The 23015-nt window shown below is 43.2% G+C and overlaps 1 protein-coding gene across 8 annotated transcripts in view; it reads left to right on the plus strand.

The window, feature by feature from the left end:
* Nucleotides 1-23015, plus strand: part of ENOX2 (ecto-NOX disulfide-thiol exchanger 2) — a 57505-nt gene that overhangs the window by 17655 nt on the left and 16835 nt on the right. For 7 of the 8 annotated variants that reach the window (XR_011329431.1, XM_069810801.1, XM_069810800.1 and 4 more), the window contains 6 exons: nt 1121-1255; nt 4969-5124; nt 13484-13690; nt 15512-15745; nt 16378-16590; nt 18178-18284. Coding sequence is in view for 7 of the 8 variants with exons in the window: in XM_069810796.1 (XP_069666897.1) it covers nt 1121-1255; nt 4969-5124; nt 13484-13690; nt 15512-15745; nt 16378-16590; nt 18178-18284 (1052 nt within the window). In the remaining variant the exon portion in view is untranslated. The remainder of the gene's footprint in view (nt 1-1120; nt 1256-4968; nt 5125-13483; nt 13691-15511; nt 15746-16377; nt 16591-18177; nt 18285-23015) is intronic. The other variant, XM_009912896.2, reaches the window with a different exon arrangement.

A 23015-nucleotide genomic window follows, 5' to 3' on the forward strand; every position in this document is an offset into this window, starting at 1 on the left:
TGCTGAGTTTCAGGTTAAAGCTGGGAAGTTTTTCATATTGCTTCTGTCAGTAACACTGTTGATATTCTCCCCTCCCCAGTTGTTGAAGCCAGATTTTTTTCAAACAAGCATTCATTTTATGAAAGCTTCATCAGGGAGATGGCATGTGAGACTAATCTGACTGCAGATGGCCAGGTTTGGTGTTCCTGCTGTGATTTGGGCAATTATCTCAAGCTCTATCTTTTCTTCCCAGCAGAGAAATGCCCTGGGCACTGGGTTTGGTTGGTTTTTGTTTGTGGTTTGTTTTTTTTTTTTAATTATTATTATTTTTTATTTTTCCTCCTGTGCAGAGTTAACCTTGGGCTAAGCATTTTTTTTTCCTTTTTGAAATCAGATATTTTTGCATTTGGGCACCTCTCATTAAAACCTAGAGGTTCTAGTTAAAAAAAGAACAAGCATATATCTTGGTGGTACATGGAAGTAAGCAGCTAAAGGCGTGGTTGACCCAGCTAAATCGCAGAAGAAGGTTTGAATGCTTAATTAAGCATGGTATAATGTTAATGGTTCTACCTGGATTACCAGATAACTTCGCTAGACCTTGAGTAAGTAACACTGGTACTGCTGCTGTCAGCAGTGTGACATTGTTCTTTGCTTCATTTCCCCTTTTAGCATGGAAGAGAAATGTCTTCAGATGGCAGTGGAAGTACTCTCTGCTGGAACAGACTGGCCATCTCTGTTATATTCAGTGCAATTATGACAATTTATACCTGCTGAATGTTTGTCCTTTATTCATAAATTTCTTGGGAGGAATCAAAGTGTATCCCTTACCTTTAATCAGTGTTCCTTTAAGGCCCCTTGGAGCTATTGATTGTAGTGGATAAACCGTAATTTAGATGCTCTTGGAAGGCAGTGTTTTCATAGACCTTGCTTCTATAAAATGTCTGCTCGAGAGGGACAGCACTGTTGGTTTTGGTTTTTGTGGGGGTTTTTTTTGTTTGTTTTTTTCCATTTGGCTCTTTCCTATGTGTTAGGTTCAAATCTGTTTTTGGATGCTGACACTGCAGAGCCTTGCTGGGCAACGTATGCCCTGCAGAAAAGTTAAGATATGCACTAAGCTGTTAATCACTTTTTTTCATCTCAGCAGATGGTGGCAGAAAACTAAGCCTCGACTCCATTCCGATGGGCTTGCCAATGTCAGACCCAACTGCCTGGGCCACTGCAATGAACAATCTAGGGATGGCTCCCATGGGGATGACAGGACAGCCCCTCCTGCCTGGTACGTGAACTTATCCAGACTGTGCCCACCTTTGCTTTCAAACATGTCTTTGGGAAGAACCTATTTCAGTTGAGGTAGATAAATGCCTACCACGAACAAAAAACATTAATAAGCTGTGTTTGAAATGCATTAATGTCTGCAAGTGATTTATTTAGAGACCACTGTTTTAAAACTGATTTCAGAGGAAATGAGAATACATGGGTTTTGATGCAAACAATAGCTATTGTGGGCTACCTCTAGATAGTCTGCAGTGGACCAGCAGGAGGAGGGTCCTGCACAGAGGTCAGGAAACCAGTGATATCAAGTAACACGTTATTCTAAGATGAACGGGAACTGTTTAAGAGAAAGGATAGGAGGGAGATGAAGAGGAAAGCAATAGGGCAGTAAAATGCATGTGGCAGAAATTAATGGAGGGTTCTGCTCCAGAAATTACCACCTTGTAGTCCAGAGTACAAGTGCGTGGGTCAGTCCAGGATTTGTTAAAGAGCTCCTGTGGGAACAGAGCTGTGCTGTACCTGGTTTCTCAGCAGTGCAGGATGCCTGTGCATCAAAATCCTGACATGAAATTACTGTTTCAGTGCTTTACTGCATTAAGCACTTGAGAAGGATGCTGTCTCCTGCCTGAATAATTGCCTACTCACCTGGGGAGGGGATATCTGTGTTGGCACCACTCTACAATCCTATTTCTGCTCTTGTGGCATAGAGCAGGTAGTTTGCTGTGCAGCTGATACTATATTTAACTAACAGCATCACTTAATTTGCCATAAGTTTTGCATGCAGTCTGTACTCTTCTGTCCCCTAGGCCTTGTTTCACTTTTGTCTTTGCTGTAGGGGTGGTGTTTTCATGTCATTCTCCTGCTCACATGCTTCTGTCAAGGAAAAATCAATAGAAGTCTGTTCTAGGAGAGCACACAAGTTTGAAGCCAGTCTCCCATTCCCTGTTGTAAGAACAGGGGAAGCTTTCTTTTTTTATCACAGTTTTCACCAAAAAGTACGTGCCAGGTCTGATGTTTTTGAACTCTTTTGAGTCCTTGAGGACTTTTTTCTTTTTTTTTTTTTTTCCCTGTTAAAAATGGAGACTGGCTCTTCTGAATCTGCTTCTTAAGCCTCTCGGATGTTGTCCTGTAGCCATGGGCTCAGCTTCTTAACAGAAGCAGCAGATCTCTATGCAAGGTGGCAAGTTGTCTTGCACATTGCTCGTTGAGCAATAAACAGTGGGGCTCACCACAAATCCAAAGATCACTGTTTGCCCTTGCATATACACTTTCTACCTTTCATTATACTGTGATAGTTCATTACCCTGCCAGTTCTTTTGTTTCTGGTACTTGTATCCATTCACGTTTTTAAAAACCTGTAAGTCTTGCTTTGTCAGAGAAACACCCATCTTGGCTTTCTCCTCCCTTGGATTCCTCAAGCTCTGTCCTGCATTAAGGATTTTCTCTGATTGGTATCCATACCTATCGCTGTCAGCTAACCTTGAGGCAGTAACAAATTACCAGGACAAAGTGAGACTGCTTTCATTGGCATGAAGAATTATAAAATGTGAAGGGACTGAATTTAGAGCCTTGCAAAAGTTGTAGCAGGGGGTTCACTTGCCTGTCCTTGACATGTGGCAGGTAGCCCAGCATGACCCCTGGCACCTCTGGCTGTAGTGCTGGGAAGAACAGCCACCACCCTGCCAAGGATGGTGGGGAGGTGGCTGAAACACACCTTGTTTTGCCCCTTTTGCTGCCAGCACTGATGTCATACTCTCAATCTCGTGAGTTTACCTATATCAAGCTGTGCTGGGAAGACAAATGGGATCTTGGACTCTAACACGTGAATATTTTGAATGGTATCTGCATTTTCCAGACTAAGTCCTGCAATTTTTCTCCAGCTACCTTGCATCTTCAGTGAGTTTTGTCACTGAAGATCACAGCCATCCACAAGGTGACCTTCATCTCAAACTTCAATTTAGCAATATGTGAATTTAAACTGCAGAGGTCTGGGATGGTGTAGCCTCTCCCCACCCTCCCTTTCCTGGTCCAAGCCTGTAAGCCAAGCCCCAGCTCAAAGACCTTTGTGCCCTGAGGTAGCAGTTGTACAGGTATAGCCTTGATCATTCAGGCCAACCCTTGTTGTTCCTTACAGCCCGTTTCCTCTGGAAACGTGTATGCAGTGTGTTTCAGCATCAGCTAGCTGGCCATGGATAAGGATACAATCCACATGTATCCCTACATCCATATTTCACAGTTAGCGACAAGAAGATTTCTTGTGCCTTCCTCTGAAATGCCTGTTTCGTGGCAGAGGATTTGCCTCAGATCTGTGTTTTTACTGTGACTGTTCATGTGTGATGTAAAATGAACAGCAACACTTGCACCGAGTACAAGGAAATCCAAATTGGGCAAGCCAAACAACATACATAAACTTTGTAGGAATGTATCCCCAGGTAAAGTATTTCAAAATGCAAATGAAAACAAAATTCAGCTACCAAAATCAAACATCCAATCTGGACACTAAAAGTTGTCTTGCATCTGGATTACTGTAAGTAGTGGTTGTGAAGAGAGGAATACAAAAATGTTTGCCTGCCTTAAGGATATGAATAGCATCTGAAATGATGCCAGCCTAGGATCAAAGGAAAATGCTGCTTGTGCACCACTGAGTTCTGCCTATTTGTAACTTTTGTCTGTGCCCTGGAAAATTAATTTTATCCATCTACATCTCAAAACAGGCAGCCAGATTCAAAGGCTCTGTAGTGCTCGGGATTGCATATTCTGTGGTAGTGCCCTGTGGTTTTTTTGGGATTGTCTGTGTCTTCAGAGCTTCTGCTGCAAAGAGAGTAGTGGTGGTAGAGGGTAGAGAAGATGTCGTGCACTTGCAGGAGGGAGTTCCTCCTGAGATCTCACCCTGATAGTACCATCTGGCCTTGCTGGTACTGGTTGTCCTTACAGCTTAGCTGCTGACATTCTCAGACTCATGAGCCTTCTCCATAAGGCATCTAGGTGTACTGTTTCCATTTTGGCTGCCTACAGGTATTGCTTCCCCAGGGTTCGCAACTTCTGAACAGATAAAATACACCTCCTTTGACAGCTCTGTTTAGTTTTATTTGGTGTTGCAGGCAAATCTAAGAGCAAAATCAAAGTAAAATGCTACTTAGATATAGTCAGAGTGCTAGGTAAAGCCTAGAAACAACTTAAGCAGGGTAAGACATGCAGTAAGGTATTTCCTTAAATGCTTCTGTGTGTTTTACCCAGAATTATTCTGGCATGTTCTTAGCTGCTGAAATTGGTACACTTGTCTGGTTTGCAAGGTGATGCCCTTAGCCCTGGGTCACAAGCTGTCTGCACTGCTAAACTACTTAGTGACACTGGACTGGGTTAGGTTTTACACTGTTTCCATATGCCACCTCTATATGGATAATATAATACTTACTGGGGAAGGTTTTGACACTAGATGGGAGATGGTGTCTACAGAGTGGAGAAGGACATAGTTTATTTGAATAGAGAATATCTATTTGGCTGAGGCAGTCAACAACGAAACAGTTTTTAAGTTGGTTTAAGGGCACAAATCTAAAATTCTGGTGCATTGTGTTACAGTGTTCCCTCTCTATTGCTGTTTATTCAGCTAATTTTCACTGGCACATGTGGGGAGAGTACTCCGTTTGCTGTCTGAATAAACAGTTACTGTATGAGTCCAAACCACTACCTGACTCCCTTATTCTCTCCCTCATTTAGATTTTGATCCTGCTCTTGGGATGATGACTGGAATCCCTCCGATCAACCCCATGATGCCAGGCTTGGGGATAGTCCCACCTCCCATCCCTCCGGACATGCCTGCTGTGAAGGAGATCATTCACTGCAAAAGCTGCACTCTCTTCCCACCTAATCCACGTAACTGTCTATGTTTTGTCCTGTTTCTGTCTATATAAGAATAACTCTGTGTGTGTATATATATATATATTAAAAAAAATGTATATATGAGAGAAGAACCATTACATTGCCTGGACATAGCAGCTCTGGGGTGAGCTCAGGCAGGTGATGGAGCAATAGGAGAAGCCTGTTCATGTCACTGAATGTTTACCATTTCCGTAAATAGCCTTTTCCATTGCTGGATTGATAAGGACTGGGGAAGAAAGCATTCCAGTCTCTGGATATTTGAACTCTAATTTTCATGGCGTGATTCTTGCATGTATTATCTAAGGTTTCAAAGACAGTGAGCTCTTGGAGGTAAGGGGATTGGATCAGCCAGCGTGGTCCGTACTGAGAGACGGGAGTGCTCTGGGTTTTGCAGAATGTGATGGAAGGAGAGCAGAGGCAGTTGGAAATAAGACAGAAGACTTTAAGAAACGGGCAGTCAGGGCTCATCAGGCTATAGCAAGAAACAAGGATCCCCTTCAAACTAGCTGACTGACCCTTTCTCCTCACTTTTATTGTAAAAAACAGAGTGGGGGCGGGGGAAACATCGTTACCTGTCAGTTGGCTGGGCTTGTGCAGGGAAAGATGAAGGAGATGAAATAGCCAACAAAATGTAGATGTGATGGAGATAAGTAGGAGATCTCATTTCTTGGCTTTGGAGGATATCTTTAGCCACTGCTGTTAGAACAGACAGACATCGGTTACTTACTTAGCATCCAGTCTGTTCCATTTCTTTGTTTTAGAGTTTGGAGTTTTTCTGGCTGAGGGACTTCTTGGTACTTGTATTAATTTCCATTAAAAGATTCTAGATTGTTTTGATTACTTTTTTTTTTGTCAGATCTTACTTTGCCCTCACTCTCTCTGCTTCAAACTTGTACATATCTATGGTAATCAACTCCTTTCCTGTTTCTTGCAGACTCTGTATGTGTATTTCTGAAGTCTGTTTTGGAGTGGTTACTGATCCAGTTAGGCTTGCAGGGCAAGGCTTTTTTTCTTTTTTCTTTCTTTCTTTGACATACAAGTTCCAGTTTATTTATTGGAAGCTTTGATTATATTCAAGTCCTTAGAATTTTTCAGACCAGTTCCTTTAATTTCTTAAAATTGCTGCTATGAAATAAAAGCCTCTTCAGTTACAAAACACGCAGTAAAAACATGGCTTTTTTAGCTTTTTATTTCAATTAAAGTGGATCAGCTTGTGGTTGCTCCATCAAGATTATTTGTTTTAGCACTAGCTGTTCTCTGACATCCTTAATAGTTATAAATTACTGCCCCGTGGATTTCAAGTGTCACTTCTTATTGGCTCAAGAACTACCTGATGAAATGTATTGACTTGTTATTTGCAATATCATTATCAATACATCTGTTCTTCAGCTTTTACCTGAGAAACTTGGTGTCATAGTCACAGAGTTCTTCACAGAATATTAATTATAGAATATCAATCATAGAATATAAATTTTTTAGAATATTAAAAAATATTTTAAAATTTCTAGTGTTATCCAGATCTTCTCCATAAGCACTCTGTGGTCCAAGTAATTTCTGATTTTATCCATGGTATTCTTTTTTTTTTTTTTTGCTATCTCACAACTGAACCACAAAGCTGTACCACTAATTTCAGTCCTTCCTGCACGTACCCTTGCTTCACTTCATTTGGAGCTGCCCATTTTTCTTCCAACAATTATTTTGTTCCATGTCTTACTTTAACAGGTTTAAGTACTCTCATTTAGGATTCTAAATGAAGCAAGTGCAGTTGTTTCTCCATTTTTCTCCTCTTGCACAGCTTGGCATTTTCTGAATTTCTCACCTCCCTAATCCTGGCCAGGCACAGTGCTGAACTTCTCTTGAGGTCAAGTCTGCCTTTGTGAAAAGACTGAGGTCAAGGTTGCCATGTAAAAACCATCTTAAATTTGGTCAGTTACTTTCAAAAAATGGTTGCTTCTTGTCTACAGGTTGCTTGTTCTTGGCAAGCTGCTAAAACCTCTGTTTTAGAGGGCAGTGCTTTGCCTTCTGACTCATTGCCCTGCTCCAGCTGGAGCCCTGGAGATGGTAGGCTGTCCAGGCGGAGACTGCTTAGGAATCTCTTACCATTGTTCGTTCTCTGAAGGGTGGCAAGAAAATCAGTATTAAATATTGCCTTTTCAAGGGCAACCCCCAAGGAAAGCAGCTGGGACTGGAAGGGTTCAGTCTCTCTCTCCTCTCAGAGCACTAATACATTTGGCCCACAGTGGCAACTACAGAAATAAACAGTGGTGGTTCATCAAGTGCCAGCCCTGATGGTAATACCTCCCGAGCGCTTGGTGAAACCTTGGCCTTATCCCATCGTCACAGTCCCATATGCCTCTGGGAGGGTGTTGGAACGACACTAGTTTTGTTCTGCCGTGTTCTGGTATGTGTGTGTTAGTGTGAAGACCTGTTTTATGACCTCTGTCTTTCCATCCTCAGAGTCTGGATAACAGGTGATGGCAGACCTCAGTGACTGTCTCAGGAAATTAGAGGAATATTTCCTTATTTTCCAGAGATCAAAAAGAAGGAAGCATAAATGCTAATGCTAGTTTTGCTGTTAAGGATTTTAACTGTGCAGCCCCTTTGGACAAGAAGCTTTATCCCTCAGCATCAGTTCAGCTTCTCATCCCTAGTTAATCATTCTTCATCCTTTTGACTCTTCAAGCATCCCATGTTGACACTCAACTGCTTGTCTTTTCTCCCCAGTGACATACTTGCATGGCAGAAATGATTTTGCCCATACCAAATTTGTCATTACTTTTGTCAGGATAATCCTGACAAATTTTACTGCCAGGAATGGCCGCTTGGAAGGAACTTGAGATGGTCCAGGTGAACCTACTCTTACCTTTATTTTTAGGCTGTCCTCACCATGAACCTTTCTATGTAGAGCCTGCAGCCCCTTTGGCATCACTGGAGAGCAACTGGTGGAGTTTGGGGCAGTTTGTATAAGCAAATGTTTTTGTCTGCTTTTGAGGAAGATGAATCTCCCCAAGCTCTGCTGCCCAGCTCTCCCATGATTATAAGGGGAGCACAGAGTGACTCGCTTGTGGGGAAACCTATGTTGAAGGTATCTAAAATTAGTTGAAGTGTTCCACCTCAGCATAAATGTTTACTATCTGGATTAATCTTCCAGACTCTCTTTACAGCTGAAGGAGAAAGGTCAGTATTTGGTTACAATTTATCTATTCTAGACATCTACCTACAAGATAAAGCAGTGCTTCTGAAGGAGCCCGTTTTCATCCCTTAGCCATAAAAGAAACCTAGACTATTATCTCAGGTATAGCCTAAATTACATAGATATCTGTGTGAACATGTCTTTCACAGGTAGTATGGATCTGTGTGAGCGGGTGTAGCTTGAGCAGGTAAGTCTAAAGTGTGCGCAGTTGCAGTACAGAGTTTAGTTGATATGCTAAATGATGGTGTGAAGCTGGTTCCTGGTCTGGTAATTAGTAACAAACTGTTGTGGCCATGAGACAATCTGCTTCACCTTAAGGCTGATCAATATTTTTATTCCAGCAGCCAGCCAGGCTGTAGCCTTGAACTTGTCAGTATTTTACCAAATATCACTGATGATGAGACCTGATGCTGCTTTGGGGAGAGTGGGCTTACAGTCTTTGCTAGAAAGCAACTTCAGAGCACACCTTTATGTAAAAATGAAGTGCAGTTCTGTCTCTTACCATGTATTCTAGTGACCTATCTCTGTGTGACCCAGGATGCAATCCCTTTATTCTGAGCAGTTTTTCCTGTTAAGTCAGATATTGCATGAGGGAGGATATCATAACGCAATAGACCACTTTCTTCCTGCTTCTTCAAGCTTTCTTAATTAACATTTCTCTTGTTTAGCTTGCTTTCCTACTTGTAGACTTTAAGGTGCTTTCCTCTGTTGTACATATCATGAAGAATATGAACTATGCAAGCTGCTCTCAGAGTGGATGATATGCAGCTTGCCACGAGTTAGGTATTGGGTCCACACCATATCTGGGCAACGCTGCCAGGGCTGACCAGCCAGGCTTCCCTGGGTCTTTGTGCTTTACAGATTTAGGAGGGACCTTCAGTATCCTGTTATACATAGGGCAAGGTTTGCTGTGTTTCATGTTGTCCACCTGGGAGGCCGGCTGGACAAGGCTGTGCTTGTGAAGGGCACATTAGGCAAATGTGTGCCTTAACCCAGTAACTGTATTAATTGCAGCAGTGATCAAGTCTGTCTCCCCAGTGGGAAGAACATATGAACTCCATGGGAATAGTTTATTTTGATGTGATCTCCAGACTAGCTGGGGCCTTGCTTGCCCCTTGTTACACAGCTGTTTGCAGGATGGTAAGTAACTGTGTTTGACCTGGAAAACCAAGGGGCCTGTGACCCAACATGTTACCCTTAGAGCAGAGTGTTGGGCTGTGGCACTGTAGTGCTGTATTACTACTCTGAGCAGGCCAGTGGCAGTGGGAGGCTGTTGAAGGTTGAGAAAGGACATAATTCTTGGCAAAATCAAGATTTAGTAATTTACAGACTTGCAGGAGCCCATATGTGCTGTCGGCGAAGCTCATGTCTGCAAAATTGATGTCCTCAAGCTGCAGGGACTGGTTTCATAGCCAACTTAGTGAGAACAGAGGCTGTAGCTCTAGTACAGTGTTATCAGTGTGATGTGGGCTCATCTCACTTTATTCATCACTCCCCTAGACTGACTGATTTGAGAAGGAGGAGGTGCTGGTACTGGGGGAAAGGGCAAGTGTCTCAGTTTTCTGTATGAAGAAAATAAGATACTCAACACTGACTAATACATCTGCCTCGCTGTGCTTGTCATGAGACTGGATTTCTCAGCACAAGATGCTTACTTGCAAGCAGACTTGGGAAATGAATTAACAGCTCTTAATGGCCTGTTTGTCCCCCGGAGAATGGACCAGAGCACCCCTGACTTGGTTCACACTTACTGTGGTCAACAGGAGCTGCACAGAGTCATGGTCCCCTCTTCTGTGCTCTGCAGTGGGTACCAGGCCATGGCAGAGCCTGGCAGCAGCAGGTTAATGCATGCAGCTTGGCAGTAAGTGCTCTCCTGGTCTTGGTGTTTCTGAGACTACTCTGCACTACTCTTCCTGCAAACTTTGCTTTGCTTTTTATCTTCAGAGAAGATTAATAAGTCAGATCCTATGAGCTGTGTTTATTGCCAGACGAGGAGAGAGTGAGAACCATTCCACCCCATAAAGCATTAACGATAAATTCTCCAGTATAAAATTGACAGAAATTACAAACTGGGGAAGGTAGGAGCGTAAGTGCAGTCTCAGGCGTGCTTCTCCCTGCAGTGCCTGCACAGCCCAGCCATACCGTTGGGGCCCCGCAGAAGTCTGTGGGTCTGTGTCAGCACGGTACAGATCTTGAAATTACTGATGGAAAAACAAGGACTTAATTTTTTCAGAAGCAGTGCTCTTCACTGGAAATAAGATGCTTTCATTATGCAGAGAAGTTGCAGGAGATGTTTGTGACTGCGTGTCTATATATAATTCATAAGAAGGTACCAGCAGATGGCACCCGAGCCTGATGGGCTCCCAGCAGTGGGAGTCTGTGGTGCTCCTGTGCCCAGCATTTTAAATAAAACTCTTGCAAAGCCCAGTCTGATGATTTATCTCTTAGTTCACCATCCCCAGAAGAAAACCTGTCTTGCTGTCCTGGAAACACTTTTGGATTGGATTGGTTTTTTTTTGTGTGTGTTTGGTTTTGGGTTTTTTTTGTATTGTGTTTTTTTTAAATTAAATACATGTTGACAAGCCAGTTCAAGAATTTTGAACACTGTGATAGAAGGAAGATGCACTGTTAATCCCTTTCTGGCCTCTGAACATGTAACAAAATAGTGTATTCTCTTCATGCTGGCAAACAAGTAACCATCATGGAAACACTCAGACACTGCTTTTGAGGTATGTGTTCCTCCCAGATTTCCTCTACCCACACTCACAGTGGTTTTTCAGCCTAAGGTCTGCATACATGGTGTAGACTGAACTCCCACCGGGGTGCTCCTGCATGCATGTCTCCTCCTGCTCCCCTTCTCCTGTGTTTGTATTCTGCATACTCTCCCATTCTCATCCATCAGGGCTGCTAGCATTTCTTGGTGCTGCAGATTGCTTACAGTGATGGTTTATCTGCTTTGAAGATCTTTCCCTCCCCTTCTTGTAACAAACTGGCTCTTGGCTTCATCCAGAGCCATACACTTCTGTTCTTGGCTGTGTGGGACTTTTGTCCTCTTCTGGTTCTCCTGCTGCTTTAATCCCTCCTTTAGTGTGGGCTTGTGAATGGATGCAGTCTGAAATGTTAATTCCTGGCAAATATCTGTCAGGGATATTTGCCCCGGGGGGTGGGGGGCGGATTTCTTTTCCTCTGAGACAGTCTAGCAGAAAATTTTATAAGAATTCCTATTCCCATTATTTTGCTAAAGACTTATAGAATCAGAGAATCATTTAGGTTGGAAAAGACCTTTAAGATCATGAAGTTCAACCATTAACCTAACACTGCCAAATCCACCACTAAACCATAGAATCATAGAATCATTTAGGTTGGAAAAGACCTTCCAGATTGAGTCCAACCATCAAACATGCCCATTAAACCATGTCCTGAAGTACCCTGTCTACCATTCCCCAAGCACCACATCTACATGTCTTTTAAATACCTCCAGGGATGATGATTCAACCACTTCCCTGGGCAGCCTCTTCCAGTGCTTGACAACCCTTTTACTTAAAAACATATTTTTTTTGCAAAATGCAGGTGGTGTAGGTTCAGCACCCTCTGTTACAGCTATTATCTTATGTTTCATGTATTTTATGACAGACATAATGTACATCTTTCCATCTGAGATATGGTCCGTGCAAAACTGTGTTCATTACAAATGTTAGACTGTGGAGATTGCTGTTGAAATGTGATCAGGGCTGGTAATTTAGGAAGTTTCCAAGAAAAGTTGATATTGATAGCAAAGTAGATGGAGGGAATGTTTAATAAGGTTATGAAGGTGTACTGGAAAGAGGATTAAACTTGGATTTCAGGTTTTCAGGGAAAACCTAGCAGTTGTCGTCAGTGTTGTCCTGAGAGGGGAACCTCAGCATCTTGTAAAGCTTATGAGTCCTTCCTGGAGGCCCTTGCTACAAGCTGGTACTGGACTGCGCAAGCTCCTGGCTGGCACTGCCTTGCAGCTTCTGTTCTTGTGAAGTAAGAGCAGGATGTTAAAAGGAACTGTTGGAGCAGAAGGACTGGGGTTTACAGAAAAGGTTAAGGATGTTGTTTCATAAGGCTGTGGCAAGTCAGTGGTCAGGCTCAATGTGGGACCCAAAAGGAGCCATTTCCAAACAAAAAGAAAATAATCCTAATAATTGTTTTTGGAAGAACTTTGCTGAAAATATGCCAAAGAATTAAAAGGATGTAATACATATTTATTTATCAAAATAGTTGTAAGTAGTGTAATTCTGTGAACTTAACCAGGGTGATGGATCTCAGCACTGAAATTCATTTAGGATTTTCCAGATGTTAAGAAACACCAGGTAACAAGTGCATAATCCTTCTCAGCCTTCATGTACTGAGTTGGGAGGGTCTCACTGCACTTGCCAGGTGGACACTTGAGTGTGGAGATGAGTTAGGTGCTGGAGAAACACTTCTCCAAGTCACAGCAATTTCACGTAGTCTCTTTTGTGTGCTGCAGTGTTACAGTGGATAAGCGAGCATACTCAGCAACCTGTTTCTGGCAAATTAGACTTAACTTTCAGCCTGCTTTTATGTTCTGTTGTTCGTTTTAGCCGTACAGGTAAAAAAACCCCATTAATTCCTTCTACACCTCTTGGCTATACCCATTTCCTTCATCTCTTCCTTCCGTAATATCTTTTTAGTCTAAATTTGGTTCATGACCTTCCCTTAACATTAATGCTCTTGTACCCTTTACAGACTGCTGTATAGATTTTTGTCCTTTAGGATCCTCTGTATATGTTTTCTATGTATTCTTTACATAAGGACAGTCCTTTAAGCTGTGCTTGTATAGCACCTCCTATGATAAAGTTTTGAGGTCCTGGTGCTGCTCATGTTCTATGACAGGAATTCAGTGAGCCTTTGCTTGTGCTAGGGAGAGTGTTTGGAAAGCTTCAGGCTCCTGAGATCTTTTGTTTGGAAACAGGCTGGTAAATGTGCTTATTCTCGTATAGCAGTGCTATAGATCTACTGCTTGGTGAAGTCAAATGGAGCATAGCTAGGTGTAGGTTTGGAGGAAGCCAGGAAGGTAAGGTCATCTCTTGGGAGAGGTGGGTAGGTGAAAGGAACGTGTGCTGACAAACCAAAAACTAACCTGGTCTGCTTTTTCCCTCTTGCTCTCTTCAGATCTTCCCCCTCCAGCAACAAGAGAGAGGCCCCCAGGGTGTAAGACAGTGTTTGTTGGAGGACTGCCGGAAAACGGAACCGAGCAGATCATTATGGAAGTATTTGAACAGTGTGGGGAAGTCATAGCTATTCGAAAGAGTAAGAAGAATTTCTGTCATATCCGCTTTGCTGAGGAGTTCATGGTGGACAAGGCGCTTTATCTTTCCGGTAGGTTTATTTCTGTCTCAGATGGCAGCTTAAAATTCTGGGACAGAGATGCAATGGCTTTTTTATAGTTATAATGATAGGCTTTGTTGCCATTGCAAGATTTTTCTAATGTTGTGTCAGTTTGCCTCTTCTGCTGCTGCTACTGCATTTCTGCTTAAATACATGATAGCAGCTCCTGATAGTAAAGATAGCAATGCTTTGTTACTTTGGGTACTGCAAACCTCTACAAAATATTGGGATGAGGTACAATCAGAGTCTATCCTCATCTTACCTGGACAAATGTCCAGCCAATTCTGTAGATAATGCTTAAGGGTTCTACAAAAATTTGCAGTTGCTCTCAATTGCTTGTTAATTGGATGGTGTGCTTGACTTTCATCAATACTTTTTTCACTATTAGTCATTAGAGCTGAAACACCTGAGCCAAGGGAGCCCCTGTTCTGCATCCGTAGGGTTTTAAGAAGTTTATTTCATGGAGGACAGAGAACTCAGAGTTCGTGTTCACAGACTGTTGTGTGGCTGGCAGAAGTGTGCGTTTCCAGTCAAGCTGGCATTTGCTGTGCTGGTTACATCTGCCCTGAGCAGTCTAGGCTCTCCACCTGACTCTCTACCATTCTAGAAAAATACAGTAATACTTTTTATTTCCATGCTAAAATCCCTTCCAAATTCATTCTTTCATAGAGTCATAGAATAATTTAGGTTGGAAAAGACCTTCAGGATCGAGTCCAACCATCATCCATGCCCACTAAACCATGTTCTGGAGTACCCTGTCTACTCGCTTTTTGAATACCTCCAGGGATGGTGACTCAACCACTTCCCTGGGCAGCCTATCAGCACATTAACAAACCAGTGTACTGCCTCCAAAGTCCATACTCTCTCCAGAGAGATGAGATTGTCAAGATAAGTGAGGGAAATGTTCTTTGCTGTTTAAAATAATGGAAACTTTTCTGTAGTCTGTTTTGACTGATTGTAAGCATTGTGTCTCATTCTGGAGACTGTTGAATTGAGTTAGACTTGCAATGCCCCATTAGTAAGAGCTGTATCTCTTTGCGGTTACCCCTTCTTCATAGCCAATGCAGCCTCTTTAGCTGCAGACATTCTCTGCTTATAGTTCCTTCTGCCCAAAGCCACAGTCATGTGCACAGTCATCAGTGTCCTCCACACGCAAGCATTTCTGGCTTTGTTCTTTGTACAAAGTCTCTCTGTAGTTCAGATTTTCTTCCATACATCCCACGCGTGCTTTTCTTAATCACATAGGAGAGCCTTCTAGCATGTTTGATGTGAAACTCCAGAAAAGGAGTCCTGCAAACTGTGTTGGTGAGAAGAGTTCCCACACATTGGATGTGCATGATTGCTGTCCTTATTCCCGCTCCCACCAGATGATGGGGCTGTTCCAAAGATTACTGCTATCTGTCTGCTGTCCTCTTTGCTGTGCCTCACCTCTCATTCCCCCCTTCCCGTCCCCAAATTCTGGAGTTTTTGACAGTGCGGAAGAATCCAAGGCAGTTCTGCCTTCCCCATGTGAACAGCTGGGCTTAGTCTCACAGCCCGAGAGGTTATGTGCAATTGAACAGTTCCTATTTGAGACCCGGTACCTGCCAGTGTTTAAGAGGAGGAACAGCCTGTGTAAGATCTTGCCTAGCATGTGTAAAACACAGGCAGATAGCAGCAAACCCCCTAACAATGTTTCCTTTTCCAGCATCACTCTCTGTGCACTAAACTCTTCTGTTCAGGGGCTTTCTGGCTCTGTAGGAATGAGAGACTGGTGGGTGGTTGGAGCCTAGAGTAAGTCACCTGTCTGCCCACTGTTGTCATCACTGCCAGGCTATCGGATCAGACTGGGCTCCAGCACTGACAAGAAGGATACTGGACGCCTGCATGTGGATTTTGCTCAGGCTCGGGATGATCTGTATGAGTGGGAATGTAAGCAGCGGATGCTGGCAAGAGAGGAGCGCCATCGCAGGAGGCTGGAAGAGGAGCGCTTCCGCCCGCCCTCCCCACCTCCCGTCGTCCATTACTCTGACCATGAGTGCAGTGTTGTTGCTGAGAAACTGAAAGGTAAGTGGTTCTGTGGGCCACAGCCACCCTTCTGTGCAAATGCTGGGACAGAGATTTGTATTCTGCTGTGGTCGTGTTGCTGAACTGAAATGATGGTGCCAGGTAGACCTTGCAGAGCCCGTTCCAACTGAGGCCTCAGCCTGCACACAGCAGCAACCTTAGCCATGTCTTTTTCAGAATTGTTTGTCTTTTCATAAAAATAAACCCATACTTGAGTACAACAGTTTGGAAGAAACTGTTTTTGTTCATGTTAAAAGGACTAGTGTAAGTCTTAAGACCTTCTTTGAAGCCTAAGACCCACGTGTGGCCTGATTATTTTGGAGCTGGAGGATATTTTCTCTCATGAAAGAGTACCTCTGAATAAGTATATGAAGTTTTCCAGTAGGTTTCTAGCAGTTGGTCATCTTGTTGCTCCTCAACAGATGTTTTGCTCTATCAGCTTGATGTTAGACTTGCCTTCCTTTGTATAGCCTTGTATTCAGGTAATACCATGCTTTCAAGAATTGTGATTAGCCGCCTGAAGTAAGTTGACCTTTGAAAAATCGCAGTTCAGCAGTGCCAGGGAAAGAATCTAAAAGCTGTGCAGGTGACCTTGTACTTCTGTGATGTAAAGGTGTCCTTTCTTGCTGCAGATGACACAAAGTTCTTGGAAGCCATTCAGACCTTGCTGACCTGGATAGAGCGTGGAGAAGTGAACAGGAGGACTGCCAACAACTTCTACTCCATGATCCAGTCAGCCAACAGCCACATTCGCAGACTAGTGAACGAGAAAGCGGCTCATGAGAAAGAGATGGAAGAAGCTAAAGAGAAATTCAAACTTGCTCTCTCAGGGATTCTGGTTCAGTGTGAGTAGTGTTTCCGTGTTGAATGTTGGTTGTCTGTTGTAGGGAAGATGCTTAATTTCTAGAGTCTGGAGAGGCCACACTAAAAGCGCTCCAGGAAAAGAAGTGGCAATTGCTTCTGTGCAGCTACAGTTAATTTATAAGCATATATCATTAACTTGGCAAAAGTTTCCTGTGGTACATTTTACTGGAGCAAGAGTCCATGTCTGGGGGGAGGAAAGAATGAATTCTTAATTTTTTTCCTCTTTTAATTGTAGTCTATTAGTAGTTCTGTCATCTTTTCAACTCCACTTCTGTGCACAGACAAGGTAAGTTCCTGGTAATCTGGTGCCTCAGCGAAGTGTACAGGATTTATTCACCAAAGGTAGGATGCAGCAGAGTGTTCCTAACACTCTGTTCTCAGTCACAACTGAAAACCTGTTTCAGAACAGCATTTCAAACCTGCGTCTTTCAAATCCCAGTCCTTTATTAAACCGTTAAATCAAGGAAGAGGCATGGGCTATATTAGTTCCAAGATGTGATTTATAAGAGTTCCTCAAACCATTCATTGCCTCTTACACATCCTTTCTTTAGTAAGTCTGAATGGTTCTTTTTTTTTTTTTTTTTTTTTAAGGGTACCTTTCAGAGTACTTTCTCTACAGTTGTACTAAGCCTTCTTGAGCCCCTTGGCTAGGTTGTGAACATTCTTTACTTATAATTTTGGCTTTTACTTGTTTGACCCTGCATTTAAAAAAAAAAAAAAAAAAAAAAAATCCCGTTCATGGTAAAAAATATGGGCACACACTCCAGAGGGAAATACAGTAAGCACTGCAGAGTAAGTAGTAATAGTAGTATGCAACTCCGCTCTATAAAACACCCACTGATATCGCAGCCACTCTTAGGTTAATCTAAGTAGCAGAATGCTGATTTTTTTTTTGTAAGAATTAAACCTACTACAACATCACAGGCATTAAAAAAAAAAAAAAAAAATCAGGAGATGTGCTTTCTGCTGTTGGGTGAGCTCTCATCCAAGGAGAGGCACTTTGCATTTCCAAAAACTTCTGCAAATTTTGTAGAGAAATAGAAGGAATAAATCTCCAGAACAAAAAAAGTTGATGGCTGATGCCAGAATCCTTTTTCTGTAGTATGCATGGGCGGGATGCAGTTGTGCTCAGGCTGTGGCACTGTTCTTTGGGACTGTACCCACTGGGCAGAAGAACATCCAAAATGCCAGCTTTCACAATTGTACTTCATCATCCCATTTTAGAGAGCGAGCGCTACCTGTGTGTACTTGTTATATGCAGTGTTGCGCAGCATATTTGAGTATTTTTCAGCTCAACGTGTGCCTTCCTTTTTTCCAGTTGAGAGCAGATGCTGTTTTCCCAGTTGATCATTACTCTGTGAGCATTTGACACTGGCCTGGTGAAGTCCATGCTTTCCTTTCCAGGCACAGAGTCCCCTTCCTGAGCATAGCTTCAGCACAGTACAGTGTTGTAAGAAAAGGTTAGCCAAACCACCTGCCTGATTCCACTTTTTTACTCCTTTACTCCTCTTGTTCGCCCTCTCTGGATGATATTCTGGCCTGATTTGACTGCTGATTTGATACTACAGTCGAGCAGATAGTGGCCGTGTACCATTCTGCCTCCAAACAAAAGGCTTGGGACCATTTCACGAAAGCTCAGCGTAAGAACATCAGCGTGTGGTGCAAACAAGCAGAGGTTGGTAATTTTTTATTGTGTTAGATCCTCCAGCACAGTGTCTTTCTTGTCAGGATATTGATATTAAGTTTGCACAATGCTCGCATGGATAACTCCTTAATTCACAGTGTAAGATGGGAATTACTCAGTCGTCTCTTGTGTTACAGGTAACAAATTTTCTCTTGGTATTTGTGTTACTAGTAGCAATACATTGAGATCTGTATGCTGATTGAAGTTGTGCACAATAATAATAATTATTAATCTGTTTTCTGCTGGTTTTAATGTTAAGGCAAGAGGGATTTCTAGAGAGATGTTAAAAAAAAAATACAAACCCTAAGCATCATCAGAGGTCTGTTTTATCGCATTTTTGACAGACTTGAGAGGTGGAAATAATTGTGTTCTGGAAAACTTGAGGGAGGATGTTCTCATATTTATGTATTTATTCCATACAGTGGCATTGCTAGCGAAATACAGGATTTAAAGACGGTGACAAGGATGGGGTTGATGGAGGAAGACATGTCACTCAAACTGCTCTTCCTGCAAGAGGAGGAATAGTTCTTAGTCCCTTATCTGATCTTATCAAATCCTACTGGAATCAGACACAATGTCAGAAAAAATAAAGCTAAAGTAAAGAAGGGCTGTCTCTTGGGAAAGTGATGGTTTTGGGACATGTTTGTCCTGGAGTCTGTGATGAAACACATGCTGCCTTCTGTCACCTGCAGACACTACAAGTGTTCCTATGACAGATGTGTAAACAGCCAAGAGGGTGTTGTCTGCATGCACTGCTGATTAGTCAGGTTTGGGTGACAAATCCTACTCTGCCTGATAGCTTTGGATTTTCATTTTTCATTGTTTTGGTTCCCTTGCTTGTAAAGTAAAGGTTGCTGACTGCAACTGAACCTCATTGTGTGGCTTTCCAGAGCCCTGTGCAGCCAGTAATGAATGTACCCTCTTAAGATGGGGAAAGGGGAGGCACCAACTGAAGAAGTGTTTGCCTAATGCTGCCCAGTAATTCTCTGGAAGACCATTTTTTTGGCTGCCAGTTGTGGATTGCACTCAGTACTTACAGCATGCAACTATCCTGCAGAAGCATGCCTGTGTCTGTGTAGATTAGGTAGAGTTGAAAGTCTGGAGGTACTTCATGACACCCACCCAGGTGAAGGTGGCAGGTAAAAAACAAGTGTGTTCTGAAATGCTTGTTTATCTCTAGGAAAAGGGACTCTAATATGCAAGCTGTAGAGTAGCAAATAAAGAGCAAGGTTAGCTTTCAACCACAGCATCTTGTTCAGTTACTCTTTCAGTATGATGCTGAAATCCTGTTCAGCTACTCCTCAGATCTCTCTTCTGCAATATTCAGGTGTCTGTCTCAAAAGTAGAGCCCCAAGCCAGACAGCACATATATTCTACCCAAATCCTTGCAGCGTGCCAGGCCATCAGGCAAGTACACTGATTTCTGTTCGGGGTTTGAAGGCTAGGTTATACTAAAGTTGCCTGTGCAACACATCAGTGCCATGTGGGGTATTCTGACACATCTGGAAGTAATGAATTCAGTCATCACTTCTTTCCTGACAATGCTCAGAACAGGGAAGAAGTGGCATGCAAATATTTTAAAATACTCCATTTCCAATACATTGGTATTGGAAAATGACAATGTTAAATGAGTTTAGTGATTTCATTAGGTAGCTACAACTCTGCAAGAACACCAAGCTCACAAAACATCACTTGTGAGAGCTCCAGAGGTGTTTTGTAAGTTGTCACCATTTCCTCATGCAGTGCTAGGCACCATGTCCCAGACCCACATGGATCTTCCTAGTCTTGTCCCAGTGTGAAACAAAACAGGTTTGCTTAAACCACCTCTGAAAACATTAGTCTGGGTTGTTAGTCTCAACTGTGTTAAAATTCCATCTTTTTTTAACTGAGCCTGTAATAATGAGTGTCTAAAAAGAAACCTGTTACTCTCTGAGGGGTGTTAGTTTCTGTGAAAGACATGGGATTGTCTCAGCCAGGGCATGGAAATGAAAGAAGCACATCACTATGTACTTTCATATAGGAGGGATCTTAGAGGGTTGCTTTTGGTGAAACAGTAATTAATCTAGCACTCTTGGGTGTTAGTGCAAAATGTTTGTGATGTACATGATCCTTATTTTCTAGTGTATGTCAACGTTGATCTTTAATGAAATGGTGACACGTTGATATGTGTAACATTAACCAACAGAAAAAAGTGCATCAAGTGGCTGATTAAGCCTCTCTCCATAGATCTCATCTGCAAAGGCATAAATGACAGATTTGAGATAAGAATGTGATTTATAGACAGGAGAAATTGCTTTTCTGGAAGGAATTTGTACGTGTATTATTCTTGTTTCTGTAGAGAAAGAGATCGCATATAAAAGCTATATGGGCTTTGCTTTCTTAACCTTCATGATATAGTAATAAAGAACATTGAACTTTGTCTGCAAAGCAGTAACATGGTAAAGTTTTCTGTTTGGTTCTCCTAGGTTATTTCTGTTAAGAACTTCTATACGGCTTCTTACAAGATTTGTCTTCCAGACTGCTTATGCATAGAACCACAAAATTACAGAACAGTTTGGGTTGGAAGAGACCTTCAAACACCATCTAGTCCAACCTTCCTGCCATGGGCAGGATCATCTTTCACTAGATGAGCTTGTGCAAAGCCCCATCGAACCTGACCTTGAACACTTCCAGGGACGGGGCATCCACAGCTTCTCTGGGCAACCTGGTCCAGTGTCTCACCACCCTCATCGTGAAACATTTCTTTATATCTAACCTAAACCTACCCTCTTTTAGTTTAAAGCAGTTGCCCCTTGTCCTGTCACTTCCTGTGGTTCTGTGTTTTTCTCAGGTATTGAGTTCTTTGTTACAAACTTGGAAAACAAGTCTATCCCAACAAAGCCAGAAGTTGTCTTTCACCTTTAAGATTATTTAACATCAAAAGTAAATCTAGGCAAAGTTGGTGGGCTGGTGATCCGTGATCACCACTAGGTTGGGTATATGCAGGCCACCTTCCCATATAGCTGCGACCTGACAAAAATCTGGAGTTGGATAATACCCAGCCAGTGGCCTTCTGGTAAAAAGCAGATGATCGATCCTCCACAATGTTGGAATACTCTAAATGTCTGTTTTTCTGGGAAGTTGCCAACTGTGATCTCCTCATGAGACTGCACTTCTGGGACTTTCGTTCCAAATCCTACTGAGTCAAACCTTTCACAGTAGCTAAAGGAGGAGCTAATGTTTCGTTTTATACCTGATAAGCCAGGTGGAGACTCTGATTCAGATTATGCCTCTACATTGAGCCCTAGTGCTCCTGTTCTTTCCTGCTTACTGAGATTGCTTACTATGACTGGGGTGGGAGCACTCTCTCCATTTGGAGCTGTCTTTTTATTCCAAGGTAAGTTCTCCCAGTGGGAAGAGGCTGTGAGACCACTGGTGAGGCCTCTTCAAGGAGTACCTGCTGCTGGGCTCAGCCTGCTGGTCTCCCGCAGTTTAGGGTCTTCTCTTAAAGGAAGGTGGACCCACAAGACACATCTTGGTACAGCTTTTGGCAGAATTTAGTCCTGTGGATCACCGCATCGGAGGAAAGCCTGGCAGGCAGCTCAGGGAATGGGTGTGTTTTGGGGAGTCATTAGGCTAGGCCAGGGTTTTATTTTTGTCAATGGTGACTTAAGGTGGTTTTCCCAGGCAGTGCCAGCAAGTCCTGTAGCTGCAGGCAGCTCTTTAAGAAGCCATGGAAGCTTGAGACCTGGTGAATGACCATGCTATGGTAGCTACCAGCCAGCATATTCCTTTGCTTAGGAAGGGTCTCACTCCAGTATTTGGCTTCTCTGATGCTCTTTCCTCTCCCATCCAGGGCTTCCCCTTGGGTGCAGCCAGGGCACTGGTGAACCACGGCACCGCCTGCTGTGCAGCCCAGCCAAGCCTGGCCCCGCTGTGTGCTGTGCTCTGTGCAGCCTTCTCCAGCTTCGAGGCCACTTTAGGCTTTCAGCTGTTGAGCAGAGTCAGTTAAAGATGATGGGAAGATTTTCCTCTGATCTTCAACCCCGCTGCCCTTTTATGGGTGGTCTCTGGGGCAGGCAGCAGTTGCTTTGGAAGTGTAGCCAGCACTGCCCATCGTGCTCTGATCTGCCTTGTCTTGCCCTTTCCCTGTTTGGGAAAGCATGGTCGTTTCCCCTGTTGGCTGGTCTTGGTGGACGTGTGCTCAGTGCTGGCAAGCAGAGTTTTTGAAAGTTTCAGGCCATTAGAGTAAAATCTGCAAAGAGCTGGACATTAATTTTGTTTCATAAGCAAATCTTCTCTATTTTCTCCTATGGCTGTTTCTGGGGCATGTAATCCAAGTGAAGTTGTGGTAAATTGACACTGGGTAGGGACACTTGGCCGCCTGTGCTAGCCTCTAGTAAGTATTGACATCTCCATCTCCTTGAATAACTGCCTGTTGTTTTCTGGATGTTGCTTGTCCTGCTCTGCAGAGGGGATGGAGAGGCTGAGCTAGGTGTTTCCTTGCCTTGTGAATGGGCTGATGTGTGTCTGTGCAGAGCTCGCCCTCTGCCCAGTGTGAGCTGGCTGGAGCAGAGGATGGAGTAGGGGATCTTGTCTGGAGGAGCAGGTGGGGTTGGCCAGCTCTGCCTGGACAAGGTGAATGGAGCAGAAAGGACACACACAAGCAGGAGCTAGGGTGGCTCGGGGACCAGCGTAGGAGGTAGCATCTCTGTTCCTTTCTGATCCCTAATGTGGACCAAG

This window comes from Haliaeetus albicilla, chromosome 23, assembly GCF_947461875.1.
Source record: "Haliaeetus albicilla chromosome 23, bHalAlb1.1, whole genome shotgun sequence".
In the NCBI taxonomy this organism is placed as follows: domain Eukaryota; kingdom Metazoa; phylum Chordata; class Aves; order Accipitriformes; family Accipitridae; genus Haliaeetus; species Haliaeetus albicilla.